At 40.2% G+C, this 16,068-nt stretch overlaps 1 protein-coding gene, 1 non-coding gene and 1 pseudogene across 2 annotated transcripts in view; 2 read left to right on the top strand and 1 right to left on the bottom strand.

The window, feature by feature from the left end:
- Positions 1–4,065, top strand: part of LOC105978484 — a 6,573-nt pseudogene extending 2,508 nt beyond the window's left edge.
- INO80D (INO80 complex subunit D) overlaps positions 1–11,505 on the bottom strand; it is a 28,336-nt gene extending 16,831 nt beyond the window's left edge. The window contains exons 1-3 of the mRNA XM_004701558.2: positions 11,416–11,505; positions 11,047–11,293; positions 5,401–6,146 (exon numbers count right to left, since the gene is read on the bottom strand). Of these exons, the coding sequence (XP_004701615.1) occupies positions 5,401–6,146; positions 11,047–11,264 (964 nt within the window). The 5' untranslated portion in view covers positions 11,265–11,293; positions 11,416–11,505. The remainder of the gene's footprint in view (positions 1–5,400; positions 6,147–11,046; positions 11,294–11,415) is intronic.
- LOC115872241 lies at positions 10,706–10,812 on the top strand. Its single transcript, XR_004047752.1, has one exon. It is a non-coding gene; the product is annotated as a U6 spliceosomal RNA (small nuclear RNA).
- Positions 11,506–16,068: the final 4,563 nt, after the last annotated feature.

A 16,068-nucleotide genomic window follows, 5' to 3' on the forward strand; every position in this document is an offset into this window, starting at 1 on the left:
ATTCTGGAGAAAAATATGGCAACACAGTCAAAGCTTTTATAAAAAAACTTGGAATTGGCATTTCCTCTTCTAAAAATCTACTTGAAGGAGAAGTTAAAGATATAACAGTAATTGCTTTGCTGCAAGGTGGTACAGCTATAATACTTTATAATGATATAAACTGGAAAAGCTTAAATTGGAGTTAGAATGCAGCCATGACCGATTTTCCACAAAAACTCACTGTCATTGAGTCCATGCCGATTCATAATGACTCTGCAGGGCAGGGTAGAACTGCCCCTATGAGTTTCAAAGACTGTAACTCTTCATGGGAGTAGAAAGCCCTGTCTTTCTCCCATGGAGTGGCTGGTAATTTTGAACTGCTGACCTGGAGGCTAGCAGCCCAATGCATGTTCTACAAAAGTAAGTCAGATTGCTATAAAATCATAAAAATGGAAAATAATAATTATTTATAAATTATCAAGGGTTCATGAAGATGAGAAGATGGGCAGAGGTGGGGGAGGGGGGGAAGGTGGGTTAAAAAAAAAAAAGGAGCCCAAGGAGAAAGAAAAGGGTGGTGGCAGCATATGAACAAATGCGCTTGATACAATGTATGCATGGATTGATATAAGAGCTGTAAGAGCCCCCAATAAAGTGATTTATTAAAATTTTAAAAAGAGAAAAAAATCATAAAAGCCTTTATTACACAATATTACCAAAAAGTGAAGCTACTATTTCTCAACATATCCTACCCACTTCTGAAGGCAGTCTTTCCATCTCCCTCTTTTCCAAAGAATCCTGCGTTCTTCGATTGACACCACATCCAAATGGCAGTTTTGACATCAAGTGACTCAAATGATATTCCTTTGAAATATTCTTTTGAGAATTTAGAAGCACAAAAATAATTCTTAAGGGGCAGGGTCAGAGCTGTAGGGTGGATGGGGTAAGGTCCCTCAGGAGCACCCTTGCTACCTTTGACGAAGGCGTGAGTCCATAGGGGTGGGGGGAAATGCTTCTGTATAATTTTCCTAGCCTTGCCCTCAACAATGCGGTTTTCAATTTTTCTAAAACTTCTTAAGAAGTCCCTGTGATTGTCCTCTGTCCATCAAGAGTAGCTATCAAGATTATCTTTTGGAATCTTAAGAACTGGTCACCATAACCTTCAGAAAGCTGACCTTTCTGCCTTGACTTTAACTGGCCTAACAGATCCCCTCACAAGCCAGTTTCGCCAGACCCTTTTTTTGCTGTTCCAATTCAGTGACTGTAGGTACAACAGAATGAAAACAATGTCTGTTGCTGGGCTATCCTTCAGGATCCCTATGTTCGTGCTCGGTATCGCAGTCCCTGTGTGACTGGGGGAGCCGCAGCCATCCACTGACCAGAGAGAAACTTACACGCGTCTCGTTTGGAATAAACCTGGACAGGTTACCAACTGGAACCCAACTAGCAATACTTTTTGACTTACGTTTAGAGATTTAAAAAATCACTAAATTGAAAATATTTATGATGCAAAAATTTTAACCAGGTTACAATATATATATGAGGGGTTTCAAAAAGTTCGTGAAAAAAAAATAGATCCTATTTTTAGAATTTTTCTATGAATTTTTAGAAGACACCTTAAATATGGTAGGAACCCAATTGTAAGTGTCTGAAAGACCATACCATTAATAAATGGCATTAACAGTGCTTGACTTTACGGTTTTCTATATGGTTTCTTTAAATTTTGCTAGTTTTTCTAAAAAACAAAATTAACAAACGTTACACATGGTTTAATATGAGAGGCTTCAAAAAGTTCATGGAAAAAGTCCATTATCTTATAACTCCACTTTTCCACAAACTTTGTGAAGCCCCCTCATATAAGCAACAATCTGAAGCAATATAATATGGTAGACTACCACGCTGACTTCCCTTAAAACACATCCTATACAATTCCATATAGCCTGGTCATGTACACCCTTGTACACCTTTATCTATGTCCATGCCACACACACACACACATTTATCTACATCATTATTTTTACAGTTTTTGTTTTTTAAAAAATTGGAGAATGCCTTATTTTTTGTTCTTCCATTTTTTAATATGTCATGGCATCTTCAGGCCAATAGATGGTGATATCATTAATTGTTTTGAACAGTTGTAGAATATTTTATAAAACATGGATGTGCCGTAATTCACTCAAGGTTCCTACAACACTGCAGTCAACATCCCCATACACATATCCTTATACTTTTTTTTTATCCATGGAGTAGAATCCCAAAAGTGAGTTCATATGTATTCTTAAGGAACATTGCTAGATTATGCAACACAACATATCCTTGTCAACACAACTGCTGGGACAGAGGTAATCAAGTCATTGTTATTTTCATCTGGATTTACAACCTGCCATGGAGGCTGTAGTTTTCATTTGTTTACTGACCAATCACAGTTCTTCTTCCTCTAGGTATGTCTTTTGTCCATTTCTCTACTGTTATATGTCATGTAAATATTTTTTCCTAAAGTAAGGCTCATCATTCATAACATGTTCAAGAATAAGTTCTAAATGAATTAAAAATTTAAATGATCGATATAAATGAAAAAATTAAAACAGGTTAAAATACAAAACAACATAAACCCCTCAATAATGAGAGTAGCCATACTGGGAGGGGGGAGGAAAGGTGGGAGAAAAGTGAGAACCGATCACAATGATCTACATTTAAGCCCTTCTCAGGGGGATGGACAACAGAAAAGTAGGTGAATGGAGACATTGGTCAGTGTAAGACATGACAAAATAATAATTTATAAATTATCAAGGGTTCATGAGGGAGGGAGGGGGGGGGAGGAAGGGGAAAAAATGAGAAGCTGATACCAAGGGCTCAAGTAGAAAGAAAATATTTTGAAAATGATGATGGCAATAAATGTACAAATGTGCTTCACACATGGATGTATGTATGGATTGTGATAAAAGTTATATAAACCCCCCAAAAATGATTTTTTTAAAAAATTCAAAATAGCATTTTGTTCTTCTCGTGGTTCCAATGGGGAGTGAAGGAGGAAGCAGGGAGCGGGGCGGCTGGTGGGGGGGGACCCGCCGGGGCTGCTGCCACCGCCTCTGTGCTCTTGTGGCGTGGGAAGGAGGTGTGAGTCCTGGGCGCGATGCGGGAGGGTAGGCAGTGGGAGGGGGACGGCGGATATAGATAAACTCAAGATCGACAGCATCATCCTACGGAAGTGAGCGGGTCCAAGCCTGGGAGGAATGTCCAACTCCAGGAGAATGAAATCAGGGGTCTGTGCTCAAAGTCTCGGGAGATCTTTCTCAGTCAACCTGTCCTGCTAGTACTTGGAGCACCACTCAAAATATGTGGTGACATCCATGGGCAATACTATGCTTGCTTCAACTCGGAGTACGGTGGTTTCCCACCTACTTCCTGGGGACTACGTAGATGGGAGAAGCAGTTTGCTTCTTACTGGCCTACAAAATAAAATACCCAGATAACTTTTTTCTTCTCAGAGAGAACCATGAGTGTGCCAGCATCAATAGAATTTATGGATTTTATGATGAATGTAAAAGAAGATACAATATTAAACTCTGGAAAACATTTACAGACTGCTTTAACTGTTTGCCAATAGCCGCCATCGTGGATGAGAAAATATTCTGCTGTCATGGAGGTTTATCACCAGATCTTCAATCTATGGAGCAGATTCGGCGAATTATGCAACCAACTGATGTACCCAGTCAAGGTCTCCTTTGTGATCTTTTGTGGTCTGACCCCGATAAAGATGTCTGAGGCTGGGGTGAAAATGAGAGGCGTGTCCTTCACATTTGGTGTGGAAGCGGTTGCAAAATTTCTTCATAAGCATGATTTGGATCTTATTTGTAGAGCCCATCAGGTGAAGATGGACATGAATTTTTTGCCAAGAGGCAGTTGGTCATTCTGTGTTCTGCCCCCAATTATTGTGGAGAGTTTGACAAAGCTGGTGCCATGGTGAGTGTGGATGAGACGCTGAGGTGCTCTTTGCAGATTTTAAAGCCGGCAGAGAAAAAGAAGCCGAATGCCACTAGACCCGTCACACTACCAAGGGGTAGGATCACAAAGCAAGCCAAGAAATAGATGTCCTTTTGACACTACCTAGTTGGGACTTGTAACATAGAGTATATAATTTTCCTTTTTGAACTGTAATGTGTACTGGCCAGCTTGTTTAAATAGATCTGTTGTGTTAGGGGGCCCTCCCCCCATTTTTGATTACTGAACATCATTTGCTGGTTATAGCAGCAAGTGAAAGACCATCTCCACTCCCAAGAGAAATACTTTGTTTGGTTTTTTAATTCTCTAGTCCTTTTGCAAACAACTTGAATAATGGCGTTAAAGGTGCTTACACCCAGGACAGTTTGCCATGTCTTAAGGGTGCAGAGACAGTTGATTTCCTCCCACCCCCAATTCAGTACAACCCGTGTATAATGTAAATGCGGTTTCTTTAGGTCATAAAGAGAGCCCTAGGGTGCTCTGAATCTGTACATGAATCTATGTGATTGTCATAAAATGCATACTGTTGATATAAACCAATGTGAACTTGTTTTGTTTTTAAATTGTTTCAAAGGGATGACTTTTTTCTATTGTCTTTTCATGTACAAACTGGTTTTTATGGCTATCAACATATTAGGAGTAACCTTCAACCTTGCCAGCATCATTGGTATGATGATGTATATTTAATTAAAGCACACATTTCCCTTACCACAACTTACAATGACAATTAAATACATTATTTTAAAAAATACGAAATAATAAAACTATTAATAGAAACTATAGGAGGTCTGTATAAATTTGGAATGGGGTGATTTTTCTCAAGAAAGAAGACAGATATAACAAAATGATAAGATAGACATCTTTATCACAGTAAAATTCAAAGGTTTTATCTGTATTTTACTGCTTCTTAATCATGAACAACTTTTGTTTTAGAATAAAGAATAAAGTTTTGGGGACAAACCAGAAAGGCCTAATGATTTACTTCTGAAAAAGTAACCAGTGATCTTACAGATCTCAAGAGAATACTGCCTAATGTAGTGTTGGAAACCGAGTCATCAAAACGAGTCTGGAAGGCACTGCACAAAAGTCCTGACAATGGGCTCAAACAGACCACCCACCATGATGATGGTGGGACGGGGCAATGTTTCACTGTTATACACAAGGTCGCCGTGAGTTGAAGCTGACTCAGTAGCAGCTGACAATAACAATAGTAATAGAAGCTATGGCTTTGAATCTTAAATCCCAACTCATATTTCTATAACCTCACCCCTAAGTGGTCTACACTTAGTAATGGAATCTTTAATTCCACCCCTCTGGAAAAGTACTACTCCTGTCACACACACTGTGAATGTAAAGCCTCACACAGCAGGGCGCCGCGTCACATTGCACATCCATGAGATGGTACAACAGATGATCACTTACCTAAATGGGGAAACAGATCAGTGTCCGACTGATGCTTCTGGGTGCACAGTTTCACCAGTCTCTGCAGTCGACTTATACAAGAGAAGTTTGGAGAGAAGGTTGTGGCTTTCATAAGGACCCGGTCAGTCCTGGGGGGGTCCGTGACGGGAGCCCTACTAGATGGCAGGCAGGACAGAGGTCTCTTGTGAGACAACTGCCTTGCTTGTGCTATAGTGTGTGTGGTGGGTGCCACTCCCTGCAGTGGTAGGCTGGTGTTCTGAGGTTGAGGTGACTTGCAGACTAAACCCTGCGGTGGCGCTGGAGGTTTCAAAGACGTGGACAAAGGTGGCAGGTGGGAGTGCTGCTGCGGAGGCTGCTGCTGTGAAGGTGCAGGAGGGGGACTAAAGTGCTCTTGTCGAACTTTTAAAATCTCTGTCTCTCTCTGGCGTTGCCGATTCTGGGCCAACTTGCTCTGCAACTTCTTTCTCACAGTTGCTCCTTTTTTTAGGTCATCATCTTCCTCGTTGAAAGCAAATGGGTCTTCCAACTCCGTTTCCAGGTAGTGGAGAGGGACTCTTGCCCCTGGTGGAGAGAGGGACATTCCATCCAGTCCATTGGGCATCTTCAAGGCCAACGTGGGCACCGTCAGGCTGAAGGCCATGGTATCCATCTGGTGCCTGACCTTTACCTCATCTAGAGGATCATTCTTTTTCTTCCTCTCTTTTTTCGGGATAAAGCCAAGTACCTGCAAGTGGCTGTTGCAGTACCTTTGAAAAACACACACATACGTGGGAAAATGTTCATGAAAATATTCTTAAAAGCATAATATAAAACTCTAGGTTAAAATACAAGTCTTAATATAATAAAATAAATAAATGCATGATTACAGTAGTTCTTAGTCTTCATAGATTTAATACATGCAACTTCCACTACTCACAATCTGCCTAAGTCGGACGAGGCAAGTACGTGAATGGTAAGTGCACAGTGGCAAGTCATTCAGCTAGTGAGGGGCCAGCTATTGCTCCTCCCATGACTTTGTTACTTCATTCTATAGCTTGCAAAGTAACTCATCAAGAGTGTGAGGATCATATGGAGATAAACATGGATTTCCAAGTATTTGGAGATTCAGAGATCTTACGACACAGCCCTTGAGAATGGCAAGTGTGTTTTACAAGCACATACAAAGACTACATAGAATAGAGTAGCAAGTAAAGTAACAAAAGTAGATTGTGGAATTATAGGTGAAATGAGTTTCTCATCAGCCAGATATAAGAGTTCATGGGTTACCTCACCTAATTCTCACAATTTCCTTCAGTAGACACTAAAATAATGTCCTTTGTGCAAAGAGATAAATTAAGCTTTACAAAAATTACGTAACTTGCTCAATACCACCCTATTATGGGTTGTCTTATATTCATCAAAACAAAACAAAAAATTGAAGTCCTAACCCTCATTAGCTGTGAACATGACTTTCTTTAGAAATATGGTCTTTGCAGATGTAATTGGTGAACATCGAATCATACTGGAGTAGTGTGGACCGTACTCCACTATGAACAGTGTCCTGACACGAGGAGGAGAGACAGAGTGACAAAGCAGAAGGCAGAGACTGAAGTCTGACCAAGGGTACCTGGGGCTCTAGAAGCGAGAGGAGGCAAAGAAGGATTCCTCCACTGGTGCTTTCAGAGAGAAAGCTGGAATTCAGACTTCGAACCTGCAGAACTGTGGGGTGACACAGTTGGTTTAAGTCACCGAGTTTGTAATACTTTGAATGTTCCACCCATCTGGAAAATGATACAGCAAGGACTTGAACTGGAAACAAAGTTAATGAAGCTCTTGCTGGTTTCCAACGGGTCACTTCTACAATTTAAACGCTACTCTAAAATACCCGAAGAAATGGACAAATTCCTAGACACACACTACCTACCGAACTAATAGAGGCTGGGAGGAGAAAACTTGAACAAACCCTTAACGAAAGAATAAACTGATCAGGTTCATTAATAACACTCCCAACTAAAGAAAAAAAGGTTAGACCCCAAGGTTGGGGGTCGGGGGCCAGGGCAGAGAAACTATGAAAGGATACAGTCCTTTGGCATAACAATAAAAACATCATAAATGTTGTGCCAAAAGATCATACCGAAAACCCATGGAGACTTTTAACTACTAGTAAAGTAGCTTTTCCCGAACTGATCTCCCGCACAGTTTCACAGTATATTAACAAGTAAGCCACAAGACATTATTCCAGGCTTAAATTTGGGGGTGGGGTGGGTGGGAGTTACTTAAAATTAAGCTATGGTTTTGTTGTATGTTTCCACTGAATGATTCCCCAAAGCATTTGAGATTAATGTGTATTTTGAAGCTTTAAGAAACACCTATGTGGTGGTGTTTCCTGAAATTATTTTAAAATGGAACCTATTTTTAATGGGAGCATACCTGTGATGTCTCCACAGGAAACTGTTTAGGAAAAGGGACCATAAGGTAAATATTTATATCAATCCTCAAACCCATTGGGCCAGTTAAAAATTTTTTAAATTAATAATTACTGAAAATAGATTTAACAAAATGATCGGGACTTACAAAGATACACATCCCATTGAGCTTTGTTGTTTTGTCTAGACAATATATCTGTAAAAGACAATCTTATTTTAAATAGGTCTTTTTAAGAAACAAAATAAAACGACACCTTCTGGCAGATAGAGAGAATCTCTGCCCTCTGTGTGTGGGCGAATAGATCTAAAAGGTCTGAGCTGGGGTCATCAGTCTGAACTCTTAGATGTAAAACCAAACCACTGCCTTTTCTCAAAGGGATAACCCTTCCTAACCAGAACTAGAATGGCGTAGTCGTGAACAGTATTATAGGAAGTCCTAGACCGGGAGTGACTGCTCACAGACACAGATGCCTGTCTGGGCGATGGAAATGTCCCTGGACTAGGTGGTGGCGGCGGTTGCACAGCCCCGGGCCTTGGCTGAAAGTCACTGCGTTGGACACATTATACAGGCGGATTGTATGGTATGTGGATTCTACTTAACAAAATGTTTAAAAAGAGAATCAAAGCGGTTTAAAGCCAGAAAAAAAGAAATTTTTTGGCAAATACACACTGCAAAAAATGTATATAAAATTATAGCAAACTCTGATTTCAAAGAGTATAGAAAACAACTGATTTAATGTCAACACTAATCTCTGAGAAACAAAGGCTTTCATAATAAGACTTTTGCTTTCTACCATCTAAGTAACTTACAAAATATGCTTTACTTTCCGGTACACTAGCACTTCCATTAACTATAGCATTATTCTTGTTTCAAAAAGGTAGAAATCTCTAAGTTAGCATTTACAACACACACCAGGGACATTAGAAAGCAGACCAGACGTGACTTTCTCACGGTCAGCACTGCAATTGCCGCAGTTCTGCGTACTTCTCGATGTCTCCCTTGCCCCAAACACACTAAGTTGTCTTCAAGTGCAAAGCATTCAGCAAACAACGGCAAGGCAAAACCACCAGACGCGGGCGCCCGAATTCCATGACGAACACAGGAATGCTGTTTCAGCTAGCGGGGCTACTTTCCGTGTTGCAACCGGGGCATACACGGCGACGCGAATGGGACAGAATGGAACCTGTCCCCTGCTGGCAGAGTCACCCAAAGGAATGGCGAGATGAGTCACCAAACCAGCTGATGGTGTAATACTGAATTGTTTCAAAATCAACTTATAAGTGATTCCAGTAAATGTACCATGTACCCATTATAATACGGCATTATCGAATAAATAAAATGCATTTGAAACTTAAAAGAAGCTAATCAGTACAAAGCTTCCTCTAGCTTACTACTGATCAAACAATTGTCATTGAAAGTCCTTGGAAATCTGTTTTCCAAAACAACACATAAAAGTATCATCAAATCCCTAATGTACAAAGAGTGACATTAACAATGATTCAAAAGAGTATTAATATTTTCTACATTATGTTATATAATAGAGCAACAATTACTTACATGTAGACATAAGTAACCACATTGTACTAAGGAAGCCTTGGTGGCCCTGCAGGTTAGAAGTTGGGCTGCTACTGCAGCGTCGCTGGTTCAAACCCAGCAGTTTCTCTGCAGAAAAACGATGCCGTCTGCGCCCCTGAAGATTTACAGTCTCTGGGGTGCTGTGGAGCAGTTCTGCTCTGTTCCACGGGGTCTCTAACCACTGGAATGGACTCAAGAGTAGCGGGTTCTTACAGTAGAAATAAAATAATCAATCTAGATTCACTCATTCTTCAAGAAGAAAAGAAAAGAGGGGGTTCAAAAAGAAATCCTAGCTTTCAGCCTGTGAAAAGCAAACTGGACTGCGGCCCTCACACAGCTCTCTTCCTATGTGAAAGCAGGGCACTTCTACGAAATTTTTTGTAAGTCAAAACAGAACATGGTGAAAAAGCAATGATCATTAATTTATATGAGAATCGTTTTTGAGCCTGCCCATGCCCAAAATGTAACATACCAAACCACACATAGTCTCTAAAATAAAACTAACAAACAATGTCCCAGGACCAAGCTCAAGGCGGTGGGGCTTGATGCTGAGCTGCAAAATATGGCTCCTTCCCAAGGAAGGGACTGCTGCTGTCTGCTTAACGGCTCACAGAAAAATATAAGCACTGCACGCCAGGTTTGCTTTCGCCCTTTCCCCATAAAAGTGAAAATCCTCTTCAGATTTCCTTTGGCTAACGGAAAGCAGGCGCTAACGCAGTTCTTTTGTAAAAGCGAAGTGGTATAAACCGAACTTTTGAAAAGTGGGGGTTACCTGCACACAGGTCCTTTTCTCACCTGAGATTAAACTTTTATCCCTTGCCTCACTAAGCAGCTGTTTCAAACTTTCAGGTATTGTTATTTGAAGCCTTAAGAGCTATTAGGAAGCCTTTGAGAGTGTTCATAAATCACCATATTATCTTATACACATTGTGGTGGGCGTTCTATCAGCATCATATTAGTTATTTCACACTCAAAGTACAATATGTGCTCATCCTGTCCTTAAAACAGATGATCCCCTTTCAACCTATTGATGCAGGCAATCTTTGCTCAAGAAAAAAAAAATCCTAATAGGATTGAACTACTGAATTGTAGGATATGTAAATTATGCCAATAAAACTATTTTTTTAAAAGAAAGAAATGTGAATAAAAGCTGTTAATTAAAAGAAACAGATATAAGCAAAATATTTAAATTTCCTACCTAAAAATAAAAAGCTTCTAAAACTCTTAGGAGATAAGCATGCCTCTCTCTGTCATGTTCTACAGTGGCCACCGTGTTTTCAATGAAAAACTGGAAATTCTAGACAGTCTATAAAACGATAAAAAAGTGTTTGCTTTGGCAGCACATATACTAAAATTGGAACGATACAGAGAAGATTAGCGTGGCCCCTGTGCAAGGATGACACACAAATTCGTGAAGCGTTTCATATATTCTTAAAAAAAATAATAAAATAAAACGATAAAAAATAATATGCTAACATGCTTTTCCAATAATTTCCCCCAAGTGTGTGACTTCATTTGTAAAGCATCAGCAGTCCCACCTTTCTTCAGACCCATTCCAAAATTGATCTAGGTTTCCCCAGAACCAACCTTTAAATTCACCGTGTCAGCAATGACAGAACAATGTACAGAATGATGCCAAGTCTTCCAGTATTACCGAGCTCTTACCTACGATCCTCTGACTTGGGGATAGGGTTGGTGCAGCGTTGGCTGTTATACTTGGCCACATATTCACATTGCTTGAAGGGAGCAGTCTTGTCCTCCAGAACGTGTCTGATGCAGAAGGCGTAGCCGTTGAGTCTTCGCTGCTTGCACAGTTTGGGGCTATATGAGCACAGGGGCTTATTGTCAACCTCAGAGAAGTGTATATGTTTCCCTTCATACATCACGTGACTCTATTCCTTGTGAACATCAGCTAAAAGGCCACCACAGGGGGAAAAAAAAGAAAAAAGGAAGAAAGCAAATGATCAATGAGAGCTTGTAAGGCAGATGCAAGTTGAGAATTGCACTGAGGGACTTCTGGCCCTACAGCCATACCTGATTTTAAATCTTCTGCACCATAGCAATGCTAAGGGAACCCCGGGGATACCAGTTTGGAATGCTGCAGAATCAAGCTGAAGCAGATTGTCTACGAAAATATCAAAAGGCCTAGTTAACAAATGGAAATACACAAAACTAGCTCCCGCTGGAAGTAAACCACTGTTTCACGTTGGCCAATGTGATGGGTTCTTCATTGTGATGCAAACACCACCAACAAGTTCAAAATAAGAAATTAGGAGGCATTATACTAATTATATATATACTAGATTGCGTTACCCAAAGGAATTGAACTAAGTAACTTTTACGAAGGATTCGTTTTCTAATACCACAAAGCAGCAGCTTTCTTTCACCAAATAACTGTCGTAAATAAAGTGGCAGATCTTTTTATTTTGTTACTGGTGGCTGCACACTTTTAGAACCTGTGGTAGTTACATTTCAGGTCAACTTGAAGATACATACAAGTGTAAGTCTCCTAGTGGGCGTGGCCCCTCTCCTAAGGAAGGCCCCTCTCTGCCTTCACCTTCCTGCTGGCTGACCTTGACGGTAGCTGAAGCCCTGGAGATGCATCCACTGCCATTGGATGCACAAAACTTTGCACCCACTGGCCTGCCATCTTCCAGCATTCTGCATCATTGCATGTGGCTGCGTGAGTCTAAAGAGGGACTTAGGGACTAGTATTGGACTTACGAACTTAAGTTAGACTGGGCTGGGATGTTTTATTGGTGCATAATGACTTCTTGACAGAAAGCTCTTTCTTCCACATATATGAATGTCACTAAATTTGCTTCTCCAGTCAACTCAGCCTAACACAGAACCCAAGTCCCTTTGCAATACTAAGGGAATGAACCATAGACCCTAAATTTTGCTAAAAAATTCAGCGGTTCATATACATTATCATTTTAGTGACATATAAGGGCTTCAAAAACTTTGTGGAGAAGTGGAATGAAAAGGTAATGGAATTCTTCAAAACTTGTCCTTCGATTCTAAGAGTATGCTTCACTAAATCAGAAATCTATGCGTTTTTATATGTTGGCAAAATATTTGGCAATCTGCAGCAAATGTTTCTAGGAATACAAAGGTGAACACATTCAAGATTTAAAAAAGGTTTTCTTTCTTTCTAATATTCTTCACACCTAAGTCATCCAAACTGTTCATTTCTTGACCTCAAAGACCAACCAGTCTTACATCGAGTTCAGCATTCCTTCCCAATCAGACTAAATAGGATAATAATCATGGCTTAGGAGTCGTTAGAAGTATGATTAGAAAATGGGAGGAAGAAGTTACACAATATTACTTCGATACACACAAGATCCAATAGTAGCAGTTATGTTTTACAACACCATGTAGCCTATATGAAACAGGTTAGTTTGTGCAGCCAGGATCTACGGAGCCGATGTGGTCACCCACCCTTCTCAATACTCCTCATCACGCAATGGCTGAGGAACAACTGTGATAACAACGACAGCTAAACTCAAGAACATACTCTCCTGTAATGAACTGGGCATGGCATCTCTTACACGTGAATGACAAGATACACAAATGCTTGAGACGTCAGAAGACGTGGTTGTTCAAGTCCCAAATTTACCACTTACTAGGATTTCTCAAAAAAGTTATTTAATTTCTCTGACCCTTATCAATAAGGCAGTGATAATAATAGGAGCTCTCTTATCCTAAAGTTGCTCTAAGGTTTAAATGATGCAAAGTGTGTAACACACCAAGCACTGTGCCTAACACATAATAAGCACTAGAAAATGGAAGGTGTTATTACTCATCCATTTTACTCTTAGTTCTACTATACTCTACCTGCCAGGGATAACGTTAGAAAATTCATATTCCTCTTATGAAACATTTCACTTACTCTGATAGGAATAAAAATAAGTAAAACAGACTGCTTGAAATATTTGCATGTTAATAAAAATCACAGCCATTACAAATTCTCTCTAGCCACCTCTCAGTTCAAAGTAAAAATAAAAGCGTTCCTTCTTCACTCTTTTAGGATGCAAGAAAGAAGTGACTACAACTTAAATTTAGCTGTCCTGGAGGTGTGGCTGTTCAGGACGGGAATATTTCAACGCAAACCCACACGGGTTTTCATCTTTACATTCTCTACCCTGTTTGTCTGTCTGGTAAACACTTAATTCTCTCCCTCATTAATTTAAATAAATCTATATAAACTTCAGGAACAAAAGACCTTGGGCATGAGTAAGAAGTGAAAAAAGTAATTTGCAGGATCAGTTTGCCGTTTTTTGATAAAGAAATCTATTTGTCTGTACATCTGGAAATATTTTCAAACAAACTGAAGAGACAATCTGATTGGGAGAAAATTTCAGAGAACGATTTATCTAATGTGTTTAACATCCAAAACATTTAAAGGACTCCTTTAACATACAAAAGGCAAGCAACCCAATTGAAAAATAAAGACTTGCACAGACATTTTACCAAAGAGGATATACAAATGGCCAATAAAACTATATGTTAAGGTGCTCACTAGCATTAGCTACTGTCGCTGTCCATTGTTGTTGATTCCAACCCAGGTCACCAGGGAGATGCACAATGAGAATCACTCACTTCTACTGGCATAACTGATTTTTAAAAGGAGGAAGAAAGGAGAAAAGAATAGAACAGATAGCGTAGAAAGGATCTGAAGAGATGGGAGCCCTCATTCACTGCTTATAGGGATGCAATCGCTGTGAACAGTTGGGCATTTCCTCAAAAAGTTAACCCTAGTACTATGTGACCCAGAAATCCCAATCCTACTGGTATGTACCCAGAAGAACTGGAAGCAAGAACACAAACAGCAACTTGAACAGCAATCTTCTTTGAAGCACTGTGCATCATAATTGAAGATGGAAACAAGCTGAATGTCCGTCCATCGATGCATGAATGGGGGATGGGGGTGTATTATATACACACAGTGGAATATTACTCAGCCATAAAGAGAAATGACGTTCTTATACATGCTCCAACATGGATACACTCTGAACAAATTATGTTGCATGAAATAAGTCAATCTCAAAAGGACAAATATTATATGATCTCACTTATACAAAGAGGCTTCAAAAGATTTGTTGAACAACGTAATTAAAAAATCATGGCATTTTTCCATAAGCTTTCTGAAGTACCCTCATGATACAGGCAAACAGAGAGGAACCCAGCTTATAAATGGCTTCCAAGGGTGGCAGGGGAGGGGGAAAGGGGGGTCATTGCTTAGAGGACACAGTTTCTGTTAATGCTGGAAAGTATTTGGAAAAGGATATGGCTGTACTGCATAGAATGAGGGTGTACCCTCCCAAAAGCCGGAAATTGTGCTGGGTGGAGCAGAGCTTTCGTAGTGTGCACTTCCCCACTGGGCGCGCATCAAGCAGCCTGCTCAGTCAGTGCTCCCAGGGGTGTCAACTGCGAATGTTCTCTCTGGTCACAGGGAATTTTTTGGTAAAAGGGGTTTTGCGCAAACCTCGTTTTTTTGTGATGGCCGATTTAAGAGAACAGAGTACAGCTGTGAAATTTTGTTTCCTCCTCTGGAAAAATGCTGCAGAAACTGTTGTGATGTTGAATACAGCTAATAAGGACAGCACTCCCCCAGAGAGCAAAAGGTCAACTTGAGAGGCTGTAGCACACGTGATCAGTGAAATTAATTTACATACAATAGTTTGAAATCCAGCTTCTCACTCCCACTAGTGACATTTAAAGTGCTAATCACAACTGACTGGTGGCCCCCACAGCCAAGGACATAGATGTGGAACACTTCCATCATCACTAAGTTCTAGTAAATGGTGCTAGAGCTGTGGGGTGGGGCCTAGGAGAGGGAAAAGGAAAAATAAAAATCCTCCAGTTTGTGGTTAAAAAAAAAGACAAAAGGACGACACTATGGGAAAAACTCAAGTGCACAAGTGATTTTCTCATTTCAAAAAAGGTGAAATGTCGATTGATGACAGACCTTGTTCTGGAGGTCTGTCAACTTCTACCAGGTCAGACTGTTAATCAGGCTTTCTATTTTGAGGTTCTGAAAAGCCTGCATTACAGTGTGCGGCAAAATAGGCCTGGCCTATGGCAGATGGGGGACTGGGTTTGCTATGACGACAATGCACCTGCTCAAGCAGCCATCTCAGTGTGCCAGTTTTGAGCAAAAAACAGCATGCCTGTCTTGCCCCAGGCACCTTGCTCGCCTGAACTCATTCCATGCAACTTCTTTGTGATTTGTTTCCATGAATGCAGAGACATGAAAGGACAGAGATTTGATGGCTTAAAACAGGTGAAGACAAAAAAATGAGGGAAGTGCTGTCAGCCATCCAAACAGATGTCTGAAAAAAGTTTCCAAGAATGGAATTGCAGATTTGACAAAGGTATTAAGTGTAACAGAGAGTACTTTAATGGTGATAAGGTTGTTTTGTAAAAAATTTTTTATAGCTTCGGGAAAAAAAATTCTTTTGGGGGGGAGGGTACCCCCTTGTAAATGCTATTTCTGTCATGGAATTGTGCATGTGAAAATTACTGAATTGGCAATTTAAAAAAAATCGTTTTATTGGGGGCTCGTACAACTATTATCACAATCCATACATCCATCATGTCAAGCACATTTGTACATATGTTGCCATCATCATTCTCAAAACATTTGCTTTCTACTTGAGCCCTTGGTATCAGCTCATTTTT

This window comes from Echinops telfairi, unplaced genomic scaffold, assembly GCF_000313985.2.
Source record: "Echinops telfairi isolate 266 unplaced genomic scaffold, ASM31398v2 ScPeMD7_3;HRSCAF=10, whole genome shotgun sequence".
Lineage (NCBI taxonomy): Eukaryota > Metazoa > Chordata > Mammalia > Afrosoricida > Tenrecidae > Echinops > Echinops telfairi.